Source organism: Motacilla alba, chromosome 6, assembly GCF_015832195.1.
Source record: "Motacilla alba alba isolate MOTALB_02 chromosome 6, Motacilla_alba_V1.0_pri, whole genome shotgun sequence".
Taxonomy (NCBI): domain Eukaryota; kingdom Metazoa; phylum Chordata; class Aves; order Passeriformes; family Motacillidae; genus Motacilla; species Motacilla alba.
In genome coordinates this window covers 1089415-1108737 of record NC_052021.1, presented here as the reverse complement: position 1 = coordinate 1108737, position 19323 = coordinate 1089415, and the positions used below count along the sequence as shown (strand labels likewise).

General features: G+C 40.2%; 1 protein-coding gene across 9 annotated transcripts in view; it reads left to right on the top strand.

The window, feature by feature from the left end:
* Nucleotides 1-19323, top strand: part of CTNNA3 (catenin alpha 3) — a 421074-nt gene that overhangs the window by 265734 nt on the left and 136017 nt on the right. For 8 of the 9 annotated variants that reach the window (XM_038140205.1, XM_038140208.1, XM_038140206.1 and 5 more), the window contains one exon: nt 9138-9230. In XM_038140205.1, the coding sequence (XP_037996133.1) occupies nt 9138-9230 (93 nt within the window). Of the gene's footprint in view, nt 1-9137; nt 9231-19323 lie in introns of those variants that run through there. The other variant, XR_005257324.1, reaches the window with a different exon arrangement.

The following is a 19323-nucleotide window of genomic DNA, read 5'->3' as shown; positions in this document are numbered from 1 at the left end:
ATTCGATCGCGGCATAAATTTTATACTTTGTTATTTTATCATAATTTGGCTCTTGCAAATTATTGATTCGATTTGATTGGCAATTTCATTCATAACAAGTTCATTGAAATTCCACCTTTTTGGCTGCCGGAGCCCCGCCGTGCTGGCTGCTGGTGCTGAGGGGAAGCGGCACAGGCATGGCGAGCGCCTAAAAACACCCATAGCCATGAGTTTTCTGCTTTATTGTCCACTTTGAGTTGTTTTTTTCTCTTTTGAAACCGGGGAGCTTTGGTGGCCTTGCTGCTTTAAAGACTAACTTCATGCAGCATAAGTTCTAAAATAGCAATCTGTGAGGCAACAACAGCAAAGAATAGGTTTGGAGGTTTTCCTCTAGACTTAGAAAACTTTCAGGGTCAGTTCTTGGGGACAGAATGGCGCTCATTGAGGTGTAGGGGTGCGGCTCAGCAGTGCTCAGGGACAGTCAGCCCACTCTGGGGTGGGTTTGGGTCACTGTTGGGGCTTAGTTGTCACACGTTGTGCTTGAGTTTAAAGCTGTCTGGGATGGATTGTTACACTAATTCTCTGCTTATCACTTTTTCAAGTCCTGTTGATCGGAAGCAGGACAACAATACACCAAAGTTCTTTTCCAAAGTTTGGAGGGAGCCACTTGGGTTGGAGAGAGATTCCAAGAGTACTGCGAGAGAGAATTGACTTCTGATAATCTTTGGAAGTGGGATTGGTTTTCTTTCTGAAAACCCGCTGCTTTAAAATAATTCTTTAAACACACATGATGTGTTCTTGCGTAAGGTGGGAGGGCTTGGTGGTTCTATACTACATAAGCTGCCTTAGGCTCTGACTTGCTTTCTTAAGTAAATTTCTTTTAAGCTGGGAGATGGACTTGTACTTGCTCTGGGAAGGCTTTCAGAGTGCTGGGTTACGGATATTGCCACTGACAGAATATTGAAAGCTGGATGACCTTTACTTTTATTTTTTTCCTTTTTTTTGTGGAATATTTGACCAACGAGTAATAAGAAAACATATAAGGAAGTATCCATGCCTGTGTTTGAATCTTGCCTGTGCTTTATAGACAAAAAAGATCTGAAATTTTGAGTATTCTATTGACAGTTTATTGTATGTGTTGTATTGTCCTCTTTATTACTGAAGTGCAGGAAATTGAGTGTTTCATGCAGTTTGGAGAACTGTTTGATCCATCCCAATCCTTACTGAGTTCCACTGGTGATAGGTGTTGATCAAATCTTGCTACTGCGAGACAGTTAGGGGCAGTTAATTAATTTGTTTACCAGCACTTGTGTGTACCTCATTCCTTCAAGAGCTGTGTATTCTGGCAGGGAGTTGTGATTACTCCTTTTCCTGGTTCTTTTAAGGAACTGGCTAATTGTGCATGACTGGTGTCCTCTTGCTGCATGGGTAACTGCTCTCTGATTTGCCATGTTTTGAGGCTGAGATAAGGAAAAGGAGAAAGTTAGGTGATTACAGAATTGGAGTAGCCCCTTTATCCTTTTGAAAACCCTGCTTTCTTCTGGTTTAATATACAGCACACTTCTGGAAAGCCCCTTGTTGCTAACAGTCCAGTAAATGGTGCTGAGGGAGATGTCATCACGTAGTTCAGCTTTAGAGCTTTGACTTGCTGTTATGTTCAGCCTGTGGAAGGAGCTTTCTTCAGGGATCAGAGGTCACTTCACAGTGACGGCAGTGGATTAAGGCTGCTGCTGGTGCAGATGGGACACTTTTTGGAGAGACTGTTAGTGAGACACAGGTCACATCTACAGGCAGCATCTGTTTTTCTGCTTGCCAGAGCATGAATATAATACAGATACAGTATTTGTTCTTGGATGTATCTAGAGCTCGGAGTCTAGAGAGGAAATCCTTACCTGAATTCTTCAAATGTAGCTGTGACCTAAAGCAGTGAGAGAGAGCTGAGTGGGGCTCTGCATCAGGGCTGACACCTTTATTGAAAAGGAAACGGATTCTGGAATTTTACTGGGCAGAATTCTCCCTTGCATGTGTGCTACGTTTGTCTCACAGTGTATGTATTACCTATTTTCATTTTGGTTGAGGCCCAGTTCATCAAGGCAATCTCCTAGATGAATTTGTATGAGATAAGACGTGTCTGAGCACTTGGAACTTGAAATAAACCAGCTGCAGTTATGTTGTTAGGGAAAAAAAACCACCCCTACAACAAAACTCAACAATCCAGTCCATGGGTATTTATATGTGCTTTATTAATTACACTAGCAGAACATGGGACATGCTTGGTAGCAAACAATTGAAGTTACATATTACTCTGAGGAGTTTGAACCATCTTAACCAGGTGGTTGGTAGCACCTGGAGGGGCAGTGATAAACCTCAGGTGTAGCATGTTGAGCTAATTTTGTCAAATTAGCAGTGGGTTAGGCAGCAATGTAGTACTGCCTAATTCAGCTCTGCAGAAAATGGAAGGAGATGGAGACAGGTGAAATTAGCAACAGTGCAAAAAGAAACCGAAAGGAGAAGTGAGGAAGCTTGCAAGTGTGTAGTTGCCTACTGTAGTTAAGTTAGCAGATTCAGGAGTCTTTCTGAAAGAGTGAAAGGTGAAAAGCTAAAGGAGACAGGGAAAGCAGCACAATACATGTTAAATGCATGTCTGAGTTGAGTTTGTAAGTTTTTCTCCACAAAAGTAACAGCTAATAAAAGGTAAGTGTAACTTTTGACCTGAGGTATATCTATTTGTCTTGATCTGGAAAGAAATTAAGTTTTATGTTAGAAAATGGATTGGAAAACAAGCAACATTGTGACACTGCTTTATTGCCCACTGGAGGTAAGTTTTAAGTCCACAGGAATGTGTTTTTTCACTACAACCAAATACTGTAGTCTATGTAAGTTTTATTAAGCCCATAAAAATGCAAATAGTAATCATAAATGCATATAAAAATGCAGCAGTGACTGGAAGACATACATACATCATTGTAGCTGTTTCCTTGAAAAAGTATGGAGTCATTATTTAATGTTGACCTTTGTAGTTTTTTCATGGCTCTTTTTGGTATGAACAGTCATTTTCTTCAAAAGACTTCTTAAGGCTTTGTGAATAAAGCTAGTGGTAGAAACTGAGAACACATAAAAATCTGTAGAAGATATTTCTGTATACCACAAAATCAGAAGCAGAAAACACATAAGTGCATTTTTTCATTTATGGTTTGAAGAGATGAGGCTAGCAGTTATAATCAGTTTACATGTATATAATTTATATTGAAAGCTGTATTGACTGCTGTGATGCTGGAATTCAAATGTTATTCCTCAGCTCAGTGTTCAGTTGCTCTCCTACAGAAGAAATATCATCTGAATTGTGATTATTCAGGATTAACCTCTACCTCAGTGGATTGATTGCTGGGCTGTTTTTGTGTCCATTTGTACACTGCCTTCCTTAGGCCTTTTTAATTCCTTGCCAGTGCCAGGGAGAATGTTACACATGTTGAAGTGACACTCTGTCTGGTTAGTGTTCCTTAGAGGTGTATATAAGAAATACTCTTGCTTGGTTTGGTAGAAAACCAGTAAGATTTTCTGATATTTACTGTATGTTAAAAAAAAAAAAAAAAAGAGGCAATATGATAGGATCAGTACTTTAAACTTCCTTAAGACTGTATTTGAAGTTTTGTGACGCTAGTTCATTTTTTTGTGAAATCTAAAGCGTGCTGGTTTTTATTTTGGTAACACTTTCCCAGTATGGTACTGAGAATTTCTGTAGGGTTATCAGTGGGAGAGATTGGGTTGTATCAGAGGGCTCTTCGCACCAGGCTAAAAAAATCTCAAAGTACAGACTTCAGGCTTACCCTGCAGTGTAGTGAAGGACCTGGGTAACTTTAGGCTAGGCAGAGCTTTGGAAGGTCCTTCCTCAGTGAAACAGTTTCTTGACAGGAGGTATTTAATATGAAGAACGGGAAATCTTCACCCAGAAGAGGAAACAGATGCTTTTATGGAATTAATGTCTTAGTTATCCTTAGTGATTTACAGAAAAAGTGCATTGGGACTTTGGGTAAAATAATGAAAAGAATCTGGACTTCTATTGGAGCAAAAGGGATCACATCTAGAGAACATGCTGCTTCATTTTGTTCAATTTATAGAGGAAGAATTTAGCTAGTTAGCAGACAATCTGTTCCTGAGCAAATACTTATTTTTGGGAGTTAATGGAGTGAATTTGACTGAAAAAAATCCTTGGGGGTACATCTAATTCTTGCTGTGCAGTGTGGACAATATATCAGCAAAGCTGTTCTCAACTGCGAATTAAACAGGTGGTGAGGCAGTGCAGTGATTGTTTACTCCTCTACTACTAAAAAAAAATCTCACTTTTGCGTTTGACTTTGCATTTTGTTCTCAACCTGGAGTTAAGTCTGAACCAGGATTCATTCCTGAAGCACTGTATTGCATTCTTAAGTCATGGCTGGAACGTCTCTGCCAAGGATTTCTGTCCCTTTCCAGCAGAATCAATGTAAGACCCCTCACAGGGAAGAGGCAATCTTACTTTGCCCGTGAGCTTCCACTTGCCCCGAGCTCTTAAGGGACTGGGAACATGTCCCTCTTGTCTGTAGAAAGGATGTTAGGTTATCTCTGATACTTTCAGCAATAGATAGCTTCAGGTAGTTGGCTGTTAAGAATTACCACACCTTTCTGGAAATCCACTGGAAGTAATCAGTGGCTCTCCAGGGTGTTTTGCTTAATTGTGTTTTCTGTTTCGCACTAATACCCAGTGGAAAGCATTGGGAAATCTGAAGTTGAATGAAGCTTGAGCCTTCATCTTTGCTTAAAGCCTTCATCCTCTGCTTGGGGGAGAACATTAGGGGATCCACAGTGTGAATGCACTTGTGTGAGCATAGTCAAGGGAAAAACTCTTCCACCTTAAGGAAGTTTGGACAACAGAGTGAACTTATTCATGTATTATGTATCTCTCATGGCCTTTAAGTGTATCTTTCTTTGCCTTTCAGTTGTTTGGTAAAGAGTAGGAACAGAAAAAATCTGGACAAGCAGTTCCAGTTGTGTTCTCTCCTTGATACACAAGTCCCATGTAACGTATAAATCAAGGAGAACAATATGATTTGATGAATTATTTTTTAACCGATTATATCTGCAATACCCAAATCTTACTCTTCAGCAATTTCTAGCCTGAAAAGTTGTTGGGTCATGACATTCTAAAGAGAGGAACCCCCTCCCCAATACAGAAAGGTAAACTCTCAGCCAGTAGTAAAAGCACCAGTTAAAGTGCCTGTAAGAAGTTGTTTATTAACTGCCGGAATAAAACAAATGTACGTTGGCCTATCTTCTGTATACAGGTAATGGGCATCAAAAAATGCACTCTTTGCTGCCTTCAGAACCTAAAAATCCATCTGGCTAATGAAATATTTTATCTACAGCCAGTGCTGCACTTACATGCTCAGTTCAAAGTCTTATTTTCCTACTGCACCTTAATTAGTGTATTAATTGATGTTGCTAAACCTCATTAGGGATGGTTTGTTCTCTGTTATGTTTTCAAGAAAAGGCTCTGTAACTGCTTTCTTAGTGTCTTTAAAATGTTTGGAGAAAATGATAATGATTTTTTTAATAGAGTTCTCATTTCAATCAGACCAGCCTACAAGAAAGCTTTTTATTTATCCTGACAAACTTTGCTCTTCAGAAGGACAATTATTTTCTAACTGGGAGCAATCTTGGATTTTCATTTTGCAGTTTTGTTTTTGAAGTTGCAGTGTACTTGGGTTTGAAGTCCCCTAGGGGAAGCTAGTTTCTTCCAGAGAATACAAAAGAATTGTGATGTATTTGTGTAGTTTATACTGCATAGGGGAGAGACTGTGGTGCAATGAAGATTTCTCAGATTGCAAAAACCTTTTGAGATCTGTGTGGTAGGTGTGATAGGTCTTATCTGAGCTAGGGCTTGATTTTTTTTCTTATGGACTATAGACATTTACTATTGCTGAAACAGCTTGTCGTCCTTATTAGCAACATTATAGCCTTAAAAGAGACTTCAGGTTCACATGTGCCCTTGTTCCTGCTTGGAAAAGCTACACACAGGTGTTTGCCTCCTTCCATGTGATTTATTTGAATTATTGTGTTTTGGATTTGTTTTAAGATCTCTTCAGGAGCTGCTGAGGGAAGTACCAGCAGTGAATGTGCTGGTGGCTGAGACCATGTTAATGACTTCCAGGGATCTGAATTGTCTTTGGCTGGAATAGCTGTGAGCCTCACCACCTACTGCTGAGATTGACTGAAAGCCCTTTTACTTATGCATAAGGTACATGTGGACAAGTGCTGCTTCAATGCCAGGAGAAGAAAATTCTACCTGTTTTCTCATGGAAGCAGAAGCCTTGTTAACATTGATCAAAATGAAAGGCAAAGGTCTAAATATGCTGCTGGCAATGCACTGTAGTATGAACTCCAGATATGCATCCAAAATACAGCATGTGTTTATTCCTAAATAGCCAATGCTACTTTGTTTAACTTAATAGATATTTTTAAGACACCTTGTGTAAATATTACAAACCTCTGTTTCTGTGTTGTTAAATGGCCTAATGTAAATTCCTAGTGCTTATACCCTACCCTAGGTTTGCTGCTTGTACTTTGAGAATACTATTCTGAAATGGGCCATCAGCAAGGAATGCTTAGAACTAAAGGATCAGGAGGGGAAACATAAGATCAGAAAGTTGTTCCTCTTTATATTCAAAATCCCTTATTGCTGTTGACTTCAAATAAAAAGAAATAGTTGCTCCTTAAGAGCTCCTTCCCAACCTGAACATGCTTTGTCAGAGAAGAGCCACACTTTTTTGCCCTTCTAATCTCCCACATGATCTGGTAACTCTCGCAGAATTTGTCCCCAGATGCTGATCTGCTGATCAATGGAGCCATTGGCAGGAGTTGGTTTCAAGCTCATTCTCATCCTTTGAACGTGGGGGGTGGGGTGTTGGAGTACATGATCTCTGGGGACCTCTTTCATCCTAATTAATTATTCTGTCACTGTGACACAATTTACATCGAGGACTGTATTTGTACCAAAACGTTGGAGCCAGTGTAACTAGGAAACGCAATAAAAAGTTGCTGTGAACTGTCTGTATCTGCCTTGCTCATCATGACAGGGACAAAACTGCATAGAGCAGTTCCTCACTGATACACAGGAGCTCCATAGTGCACACGTTTGTACTGGATTCCAAGAAATGAAAGTACAGTTTTTCTTGAAACTGCCAAATGAATTTGAAAAACCTGGTTACCTTATGGTAAAGGAAAAAAAAAAGCTGCTGAGAGTTTTTTTTTGTCGTGGTGGAATGGCTGGCCTCGCCTTTTTATTTTACCCTTGAAATGTTACTGCTTTAGACATAGAAGAGTTCTTTAAATCAATAATGTTTGCACTGAGTCCTGTAGAGTGCTTCATTTTACATAGGTGCTGTAGGATTGAAGTGTGAGTGAACACAGATTTAAATTAGGGATACACAAGGACCTCAGTGACTGGGGCAAAGGAATTAAAATACTGAAGCCAGTATGAATTAATTGGTGGGACCAGTAGTGAAAACTTCTGACCTGCACTCCAAAGAAAAACAACTAATTTTTTTCCTTTTTTTGGAGGGGAGGGAATAGCATCTTCTTAGGGTTGTACTGTGATGATAGAAAGTCATCTGTGGGTAGTTTTAAGTTGAAGGGTCCGGAAGGAAAGCATAGAATCAAACCCATTTTTTTGAGATACTGCATTAAAAAACCAACCTATGGCAGTTTACTTCAAATAAAAGAGAATACAATATTAGTGCATTGATGAAAACTGGATTTCTTCAGTCTTAACCATTTTTTTAATGTGGAAAAGATAATGTACCACATCGGTAGGGAACCCTGGTGAGTTGTATTGGAATACCAGGGAAAGTTGTACAAAGTATTTTTGTGTAGGCACAGATGTACGTGGAAGGCCTTGCATTCCAAACCTCATCCCCTTCAGAAAGTGTTTCTTAATCGCTTCTGAATTTTTAATAGGAAAAGTAATTTATTTGTCTATGCACTGACTAATGCCTTGTAATTACTTGTATCAATTAAGTAAGAATAATAAAAGCCTTTGGTGTAGTAGATTATTGTTGAACTAGTAGTGGTGGTGCCCTAAAATGTTGATAAAGGAAGATTTGCTTTTATTTTGTGGCAGCTGAACTGCAGAAGTTGTTGTAGGAGTTTTGGGTAACTCCAAAATAACTATGGCTGTCTGTGTTGATATTTGCAGCACTGCAGAGGTCTGGTTCTCAGGCAGTTTTTGGTCTGCATTAACATTAGAGTGGTTGTAGGCAGTGCAGCTACTTCAGGGAAGGCTGTGGTGGTTGTCAAGTGTGGAGTAGTTTAAGGAAGGACTCAAAATTACTACAGTAGGATAAAAAGATCTTCTGGATCCCAGTGTCCCAGCCTCTCGTACCTTTGTCAAACCTGTCTCTTTCAGCCTGTTGATATTGATTTGCAGTGAGATACTTTTTCCTTCATCCATTTAAACTTGTGGAGCATTGTGGAAGAGATTTTTACTTTAAAGGAAGCTGTATCTCTACGGTGTATGTTATAATATAAGACAGATTTCTTCTTTCACAGATTGCAAGTTGCCATATACCTTATCACTGTTGGTTGCACTGTATATGCTGTATGATACGATAATTTCAGTTGAAAACCATACCACTAACTAAAAGAATAATTTGTTGATAGCTCAGGGCAGAAATTACTTTGTGTTTAATTACAACAAGATAAATTTTATTTGAGCTTTAAGGTCTTAAAAGTAAGTTTAAAAGAACAGCATAAAAGCCTGGTTATGGTTTGAAGGGCTCTGAAAAATTAAGGGGCAAGATCACAGGCAATCTGCTGAAACCTTAGGCTCTTACTTTGAAATTTCCTCCTATTTTCTAAACACCACTCTGCAGCTGTTACCAGCTGAGCCTAAATTGGGGTGAGGTGGTAAGATTTCTCATCACTGTCACCTCTTTCCACAGCTCTTTTTCCCTCCTGCAGTGTTTCTCTGTTCAAAAACATTCTTTGACAAAATATTTCTCCCCCAAAATGAAGAGATGAGCCTTCTAGCAGAGATGTGTTTTGGCAGGTTTGAAGTCTGAGCAGGAATACTTGCTTACAAAGCTGATTACTAATTTAAGTTTGTCTATTTATTTTTATTTAAGGTTGCCAATCTTGCTTGTTCATTGTCGACAAATGAAGATGGAACGAAAATTGTCCAAGTGGCAGCAAATCACATTGAGACTTTGTGCCCACAGGTAGGAGGTGTTCACTTCATTCCCACTGTCACCTACACTAGGGTGTTGTCACACAATGCAAATGTTTCCTTGTGTTCCTTTTGTCTAACGTTCCATTTACACAGCTCAGCTTAGCAAATGGAGACCAAAGGATAAATGCAAATACTTGGGTAATCTGTTCATTTGCTCTGTGGTTAACATAGAAATGGTTAATAGTCTGTATTGGTTGGGAGTCTTAAAAACTGCAATTGCAATAATATGCTGCTCTGTTTCTGAATGAGCAATTGTAATGCGAAAAATTAGGGATAATTTACTCTGAACTAGTACCTATTTTGACTTTTAACTTGAAAGACTCACCACTTGTTTTGGTTTTTGTGTAAGGGAACAGTAAAGTATGAATTCTACTGATTATCACCAATTAAAAAACTTGAACTGTCATCTTAAGGAAATGAATGTTAAAAAAAGCACAGCTACAGGTACACTTTTCCCAAGATATTATGTGCCAAAAAATGTGTTCATTTTGTCATGTTCAGAGTTACAGAGATATAAAAACTTCAGCATAGATCTTTTAGAGCAAAGATTTCACTGATTCCTGTGAATCTGATCTGTGTTGTAGCCTTGAGGCTGCATAATTTCATGATCATTAGTTCTTTGAAGAGCACTGTAGATTACACAGCGGCATAACTATTCTTACCCTTTTGTGGTAATGTAGTTGAAATGAAAGTTGAAGAGCAAATATTAATATGTTCAATAGCAAGCTTGAGAAGTCCATTTTTTGCCTGTTGAATAAGTGCAAGTCTTGGAGAAATGAAAAATTTCTGTCAAGGAAGTGTGATGTTTTGAAAATGTCACAAACCAATGTTTTCTCTTGAATAATTCAGTTTCAGTGTCTGTTTTTAAAACTTGAAGAGTTCTGTGTTTCAGATCACACTCGTATGTGATTTAATGTGTTCCTGGATTTGTAAGAAGGCTTCTTCCAGCTTCTTTTTTCTCCAGGGGTCAGGTGCACTTTTATAATGGATTATTATGCATCCTGATGCAGCTTTTTAATTGAAATTGAAACCTCTGTATCTGATACCAGAAACTCTTAAAATCTAATTTCGTCTAAAATATTGATTTTTCTTCACAGCCATTTAAGTTTCTAGGCTTTTAATTTCCTATGCTAAAATGAAAGTTCCTTGGGTTTATTTGTTTCCTTTTGTTTAACCTCAATGTAAACTGGGGTGAATTACTTGATGATTATAGATCTGACTAAAAAGAGAACATGGAATACACACAAGATTATGTTACTACTAATGGCATGTTCATTGTGCAGGATTTGCTGCTTTCTTAGAAAAGGGCTGTGCTCTATGAAAGCAATTTGCATTTTACCTAAGTAAGAAATAACAGATTAAGGCTCCTGCAGTTTTTGCAGTACACCAGATTATGCCATATCATTTAAAAACATTCCATAGGGAAAATAATTATCTCTTAAGTTATCCGTGAGGCATATCAGTTAGAGTTCAGAATGGGGAAATTCACATGCAGAACTCCCCAATGCTCTGAAATCTTCAGAGTGAAGAGAAAGGTATTTTATGTGCTTTACAAAATACTTATTGAAGGAAAGCATGGTATGGGTTTCAATCCATATAGTAGAATTAAAAGAGCCTCCCGACCCCAAATGCCCCAAAAAGTACCAACCAAAAAACCCCCTAGTACTTAGAGAAAACTCTTTGGAGTTTAGCAGATTTGACAGCTCCTATGGAGCACAGAGGAAAAGGCAGCTACAGCATTGGCAAACACTGGAGGAAAGCCTTTTGGCTTTTGTTTCATTAATCATGCGTCATCCATCTCATCTGCTGTAGGTAAAATGTAGAGGGTTGATTTGGAGCCCTTGTTGCTGTTGAGTAAGAGAGAGCCAGGCTCACCAGAAGGCTGGTGTGCACACACTCCTTTGGAGTCTCAGCGTGGCTTTGGATTCTCTTTTATTATACACTGTTCTGATTCACACTGAGCAGATTGGTCAGATAATCAGTACATTTCACCTGACTGGGTGATTAACAAAATGCCTTTCCTATAAACAATCTTTGAGAAAAACAGTAAAACAACACCTGCAGGTTGTTTATAATAACAATAGATCATTGTTTATCTTCAACTCCCTAAAGCCTCACAAGCTGATTCTGCAAAAACTTACCTGTTTTTCTCACTCTCTGACCAGGCTGTCACCTCTACAAACCTCTTTTTGTTTTGTCAAGTGAAATTATTAGCAAATATTTTGACTGTTCAAGAAATGAAATAAGCTGGGCATTTATATTGGAGCCAATGCAAAACATAATGATCCTGGAATGTTATGAATGCTTTATGAGAAATTAATTTAATGTTAAATCAGTAGTAATAATAATAATAAATGAACAGCTGGTTGCATATGATTTGGTGAAGAACTATTTCTGTTCATATAACTCACTTTTGGTTGGGAGATTTAGGTGTTGTCAGGTAAGTAAGATCTCCAGTGTCACTTGTGTGGGGAATCCGTGTTGCTGTCCTGATGTGTCAGCAGAATCTTGACTTCAGCTGAGTGCATAGGAAAAAGGGAAGGGGAAGAAGCAAGCAAGCTTTTGTTTTTAAAAGCAAGGCTATAAATCTATAGAGCTGTTTTGCTATTATCCATTTTGGGTTGTTACTCTTCTGCTTCACTTCAGTGGTGTGTTTGGGGAAGACTGTGGTTGCTCCAACAGTCCTCTGGAATACTTGGTAATAATGGTAAACCTGTTAACATAGAGAGGGAGAACTATCCTGTGGGAAACCAGAGATTAGCAGATGAGAATCTGGTTTCTCTATCTAAATTCTTCATGGGTTTTTACATTTTTATGGTCTAATCAGCTTTCAAATCCTGAGCTGCTGCTTTTGAGAAGCATGTCCTTGAGCCTAAAACTGGAACAGTTGTGTCAAAGTGGAGATCGGAGGTGGGTGGTCTTAAGGCAACAGCTAAGATGATCTTCACTGTGACAGAGGGCTCTGCCTAGAGCCTTTTTATTAGCATAAAGATCCCTGGAGAGTTGTAAGGAGCAGGGGGTTTGGGATATTTTAGAAGAGCTGTATCTGAAACACTGAATTTTAGGCTTACTTCTTTTGAAAGGGAGCTCTCACTGGAGCTTGCTGCTAGTTACCAGAGTGGTACAGGATAATTACTGGAACATCGTGAAAGGAAGGAAAATGTAAGAAAGACACACAAATGTTCATGGTTTAGCTTAATCTTCAGATGGTGATAAAAACTTTTTTGAAAGTAATTTGATCCCATGGAAAATGTTACCAGATATTTTGAAGAAGAGGTGTAAGCACTGATATAAGCAGAACCTTGGAGCTTAGTATTTTGGTGAGTTCTCTTTTTCTCTGAAGTATTGAGAGATAGATAGAAACCATCTGGTAATAAACTGAGGTGAGAAGCAATTCTAGGTAACTAATGAAAAGTGTGTAACACTTGGCACAGTTGTGAAGGATTCAGCTGTGATTTTGAATGCCACCTTTTCTTGCTGCTTAGAACTTAATATGCTGCTAGTAGCTTTTAATACTGCCTGCTATGTGCTAAACCACCATGTAGCAGTGTGGGGTTTAGATGTTGGTTGCTGCTACCTAATTCCCAATGAGCATCTCCTGTGGAAAAGTCGCTTGGGTGAGCATTCAGGCAAGGCAGCCAAGTCCACACACCACACTCACACAGCTAGCTCAGCCAAGAGAGGCAGAAGGGCCTTTATATGGTCAGGTTCCAGCGAGGTTTATTGCAGCACTCCAGAGGGAAACCAGACAAGAGACCTGAGACCTGGCCATGGGTATGCTCAAGGTTAAGCTCGGGGTCAGCGGCCAATGGTCGGAGGGCACAGGGGTGGTGCAAGGGGCACTGCCCAACAGGGAAGATGGGGCTGGCCACCAGGGATACCACAACCAATGAGGAAACAGGGAAAGGAGAAACCACAGGAATTAGGAACGTATGGGGAATGAAAACTGCAGTGGATCAGTGTTGCAAGGCTCCGTGGGGAAGTCTTCTCTTTCAGCCTAGGTGGAAACTCTGTGGTGTATTCTTCCAGGGCGAGGTCCTGGGGATTTCCCTGAGGGGTTCAAAGGATTCCACACTGCTAAATATAGAAGGTGATTTTTTGGCTATGGTAGTTTGATAAATAAGTCACTGTGGCAGTTCAGGTAACATGGGAGAGAGGTATTGGAGTAAGGAAGATGCTGAGCTGATCAGTGGCAATATATTTATACACATCATGTTTACAGACCATTGGAATACTGATCTGACAGCTGTCTTGAACATTCTGTATTTGGCTTGTCCAGCATAATTCATCTGTTTCTTCAATGCCAACGTGACAGTCTGGAACTGACTGCTGTATTTTGGTATTATAGAGCTGTTTCTCTATTGACACATGTGTACCTGCAGTGAGAAGGGCAAAAAACACCAAGCCTTGCAAGAAACCAGCCCCTACAGCCTTCCTTTCTTTGAATTTTAATAATTTCAGCCCTGTTGTAGTGATGCTTTCTTTCCTATCTTGCTAGCAGAGAATATTAAGGCTGTCATGTGTCTTTCAGGATCATCTGAAATCATCTGCATCTATCAGTAAATTCAGAAATACCACAGAACCAAGAGTTGAGGGATTGAGGGTTTTTTTTGGAGAGGGGGTGTGTGTGTGTCTGCAGAAGGGATCCAGGCAAAGCATCTCCATTCCAGTCCAGCAGCCAGTTGCATTCTCTGCTCTTCCAAGTACAGTGATGACCTCCAGTTTGGTGCAAAGTGTCATGGAAGCCTTCAGCAGCCCAACAGTGACAGCTCTGTGCCCCACACACAACACTCCTACTTGAGAAGCTCTACTTCCCAAGCAGGGCTTGTGTGCTCTCTACTTGCTTTCTTAGGAAATGATTGTGACTTTTTTATGCTTTATAAGTTTTGATCAAGCTTTCATGTGGATGTCCTATAATTTTTTTCTCAAAATCAAATATTGTGTTTTTCTGTTACAAAAATGGATGCAGAAATTCAGTTCTTCCTTTGGGAAGAGCCAAAGAATTCTTGCCATGGATTTACACTTAAATTGTCTTGCCTTTTTTGTTGATACAGACCAACGGATATTATTTCCTTCTGTGTAATTTTATAGGAAGTAGGTAATAGCAAACATTAAAATTCTTGCTCACAAAAATGAGACTCGATAGCTAATCAGTGGGCAGGATCTTTTGATGTGTTGCATTTTTCAGGTATTGGAGTTCAGGTATGTATTTTATGATGCTGTGGATTTTTGAAGCTAGCAGTTTGCATTTCCTGTATATTTACCTTTCATGAAAGAAAAATCAATCATCCATTTTGTTATTTGCTCTGGCACATTAAACGGTGGGGAACATTGAAGAAGATTTTTTTCTTAGCCTCATAAAGACTCTTCACCAACATCACTTTAATAATCACAGTTTCATCTTCTTGCTTGAACCATCTTTGTGGCATCTCTTTATCTGTATAAATACAATTTCCTTCAGATACAGGGCAGAAGTAATGGGAGAGAACATGGTAAATCAGTGAGTTCTCTACCATCTGCTTTAAAAGACAGACAACATGTTAGTATCCAACAGTATCAGACTTCTTAGGAATCATCTCCAGCCTTTCAGTGGAGAATTTAATTAAAAGAATGTATTACTTAGTAATAGTATTACTATTACTTAATATTACTATTTCTGAAAGGAAAGTTAGTCTGGTGAAATGATGATTTTCATGTAGGTTTTCACCATGCTGCGAAGTTCACACACAATGCTGCTGAAGATGAGGATTTCATCATTAACCTTGGTATTTATGGTAGACTTCTTGAGCACTCCTCTGTTTAGTTCTTTCTCATGCATCCTGGTTCCACAACCACTTGGTCTGGTTTACAGCATCAGTGCTCCGGGAGACTTCCCTCTCTCCCTGCTCCCGAGCCCTCATTTCTGCCCCTTCCCTCATGAGTAGCAGTAGCAGTCGCATAGCTGCTCAGCAGTCTGGGGCAGGAAACTGCTGTCAGTCCACCTGGGAAGCAGGAAGGTTGTTTTCCTTCAGGTCAGCTGCCCAGTGTAGTTTGCTGTGTGCATGCCTGAACTCAAAGGAAGGGAGTGAGGGCAGCCTAGAGGGCTTTTGGTGGCGCGGCAGACTGATGCCAGCTTGAGCTGGCAGTGGCACAGCTTTGGTGACAGAAGGCAATGTCCAGGATTGGTGGAGAGCTGTTGTTGCCAGTTCCCAGGAGATGCTGTGTGGAAGAAGTTGCCAGTCTAGTCCTCAGTGGAAGCAGTGATGTGTTTGAAGCAATGATGTGTTAGTCCAGTCCTCAGTGGAAGCAATGATCTCTTTGGATGGATGGACCTGTACCATCAGAGCAGTGCAGTGTTCATGTGAAGGACACTCTGCACTAAAGGGGTGTGTACAAAACCAGATGTCTAGCTATGACAAAGACTAACAGTGGTACAAGGAAAATTCTTTCTTATATCCCCTAGCATAATGTACTGACTGGTATTTGCAGGACATTATCTTGCTCAGTTTATGGAAATTGAGGTTTGTCATTTTCAAAACCTTGTAGCAAGCTTATTGGGATACTATGAATCCTAGAGCTGTGGAACACCAACGTTTGTTGGAAGGCACAGTACTTTATGCTTCTGTACAAATAGACTTAGATGTTTGTTTTGGCTTGAACTTCTCTAATAAACCATTTGAAAGGGGGCAACCTCTCCCCCACTGTTACTCTCAGGTTCCCTTGAAAGTCTCATGCTGGCTGTGACTGCTTGGCTCACTTATGATAGTACTTGGACAGAGAATAATTAACTACAAAATGCCTTGAGGTTGTTTTCAGTCTTGACTTTCATCTTCCAGCATCTGTTGTGTTAGACTAGAATCCATAACAAATTCTCACTTTGTAATATTAAACAAAGCTGAGTAGCCTCAGCTTCTGTATCAATACAGAAGCTGTCCTGTTTTATCTTCTTGCCTCACCTGCAGTCAAGTGTACGTAAGACATGAGACTGAGATTTTAAAGTTGCTGGAGGGCATTTGCTATATTGCACCATAGTGCTATGAATGTTTTAGAAACAATTTGTTTTTCCCTTTGCCTTAAAAACTTGAAAGTATTTTTCCTAGAAAGGTTTTTTTTAATCTCCTCAACTTCATCCTTTTTTTCTGGATTTATAAGTTAGAGATGCTACATTTCGTTGGTGACAGTCCTACAGCAAAATGCTAGGAAGGGAAAGAATGGCAATAAACTATCATTATTACTGACTTGTGGTAAAGAACCTACTGTGTCTGGGGAGCAGGGTAGGAAAGCTTAGAGTAGTACAAGACAGCAGTTTTTACCACTGTTAAGAGATGGAGTCTTACATGGTTTTTGGGAGAGAGGGATGGGCAGCAATAAAGAGCCAAAAATGTAAATGGCTGTAGCATGCAGTAATAGAGAGGTGTAAATAGCACAGGCTGACAAGGGGATTCATTGCCCTTGTTGAAGCAAGGAGCTAAAATCAGTAATCCATGAATCCATCTGACATGGCTTTTTTTGGGGCACAGTGCATCTCTGTTACCAGCTTTGCATCTAACCTGGGAATATTTTCCAGCTGGAATACTGGCAGTGTGATGGGGATTCTTGTGGGTGCTCAGCACCCTGCAGTCACCTGGGGATGTAGATGAGGAACAGATGGAAGCGCTTAGTCTGGCAAGCACTTAGGGAAGTGGATGAGCTACGCAGGAGTCTGGTGTAGCTGCACTGATGACAGGGTGGGCTGTGTGGTCCATGTTCTTGTGTGTGCCTCTGTCCCAGGAGATGCTGAACAAGCTTTCTGGAGATTGCTGCTGCCTTCTGCATGAATTTGAAAGCAAAGGCACAACAATTTGTTTTTATTCCCTGCACACTATTCCCTTGCCCTTTGTGCAGGGTCAGACTTCAGTGATTTGGGGAAATTTTGGCACAGCTCTGAGGGATTTTAAAGGACTTTATCATGTGGATGTGGTCCTGCCTGGGCCAGACTGACCCCCATCACTCCCTTCCAGCCACTACCATTGCATCAGTCTGCGGAGTATCTGACCTGCAGAGGGGTAAAAGGGAAAATCTTACAAATGTTGGTTGATTCATGTCTCTGAGCTTCCAGGATTTTAAAAAGAGCTTTTAAATGGTTTTACAGGAGTGTAATCAAATTCAAGGCAATGGATGACTACCCTTCTTGTGTTTTCATGATTTTTCAGTGCAAACTACAATGCTATAATGTAATTACATGTGGCAAAGAGAGGTAACGTGATCTGCAGGGGGATGTTCTGTGATCCATTTTGCATTCATATTTGCAAAAATGTCTGGCAATTTGACTGCCTGCTTTACTAAATTCCTAATTAAAAGTAATTAGGAAAAGTTACAGCAGCTTGAAAGTAATAGTAAAAGTAGCAAGTACAGCAGCAGTTTGTTTCCTTCCCGTATCTCTTAGATGATTGTGCATTATTGTTAACAAGGAGGCAGAGTCTTAATTTGCTATTCTGAGTTAGGAAAGCTTTTTTTTTTAATGTCATAAAGCTTTTGCTACTATTGCAAACAGAATAATTTCAGATGTTGTGTACTAAGTTAATTCCCCCCCACTATATCTTTATGTGATGAATTGATGGGAATTAAATTTCAGTTTTCAGATGAGGTCATGCCATTATGTGTATCGTGGGATTGTAGTATTTTCAAGACTATTCTTAGGATTTTGTAGGCTACACAGGCAACTTAATGCGTACTTGTAGATAATTTTGCATTTGTTAAGAGCTCTAAAAGTCTTTGGTGTTGTTTTTCACGTTTTATTTCCCACATGTGCTGGTATGACATCCTAGCAGGAAAAGATGTGGATACTATGTTTGGCTAGGATGCCATAATCTTACTCTGGATTTCAACTGTCCCTTTCTGTAACTTCCTCGAACATTGAACTGTTATCCCTTGTAGCTTCTGATACCCAGGAACTGAAATGAGACCTGGCTAACAGGATGGTGGTGGTTGTCCTGCGCAGGAGCGTTTGCTCTAATTGACCTCTGACAGTAAGAGGATGTACAGCAGAGAGTGTTCTGACCACATGGCTGTAAGAAGAACATTAGAACAAGCACACGTGACATTGGATGTAAACCAGTGATGGAGCCCTATTTTCCTGGGGTTGGCTGAGTGTATGCCTGAAGAGGGGAATTCCTTGTTTTCCTTTGCTTGCATGCATGGCTTCAGGTGTGGTTCTTAATTGCTGGCTGTGGTTAAACCACAAGTACTGAATTTTCTTACTTAAAGCAAGCAGGCTCTTCCCATTGCTGGTCCTGCTGTAAGTGAAGACAAACACATCACCTAAGTGTTGTTCTGGTGCTGATCCTGCTAGAGGAAGAATGTGGTCTGCATGGGCTGTTGGCTTATTTGTCTGTTCACCGTTGTGTTGTGTTGAACTGGGAGAGAGTGTAGGTATAGAAGAAGGGATTAGAAGTGACCTCACCTCTGATAAGTCACAGCTGTACTAATTACCAAGAAGAAGAACAGCCTTGCCCTTTATGGGTCACAGCTGTGACTAAAAGAAAGATAACTGTGATAAAAGGGGTGGATTGGCTGTCAGGGAGAGCCTGGAGGAAGAGAGCCTAGAGGAAGTAGATCTTGAGGAGGTAGAGGAGCCCTGAGGAGGAAGGAATGATCCAGAGCAACACAAAGAAGAATGAAACAAGGAAGAGAACTGCTGCAAAAGATCGCCTGTGAGGTCAGTCTGGGTCTGATGGACTTAGAGCCTGCTGTTGGAGCCTGCAGTCATAGTGGAGCTAGGTAAAAGCTTGTGGTCAGAGGCAGCAAGGAAATACTTGCAGTCGTATTCCAACAGGAAATAGCCAGCAGCCTGAGTTTGTCAAAAAAGCCAACAGCAGAAGTTTGTTGTAGTCAGAGTCAGGATGGCTAGGCTGTAAAGAAGAATAAATCAGGACCCTTTTCACATTGTTAAATGAGTCTGTGTCTTGGCTCATTTCTGCCCCTAACGAGAGGTCTGCCGCAGCAGGAGAGAGGAGCAGTCCAAGAAGATTGGGGTATTTGTAGCCTGCAGCAAGGAAGGTCTTAGCAAGGTCCTTGAAGCCTGCAGTGGGGGCCAGGAGCATGGAGTGAGGCCTTGGGAGGAC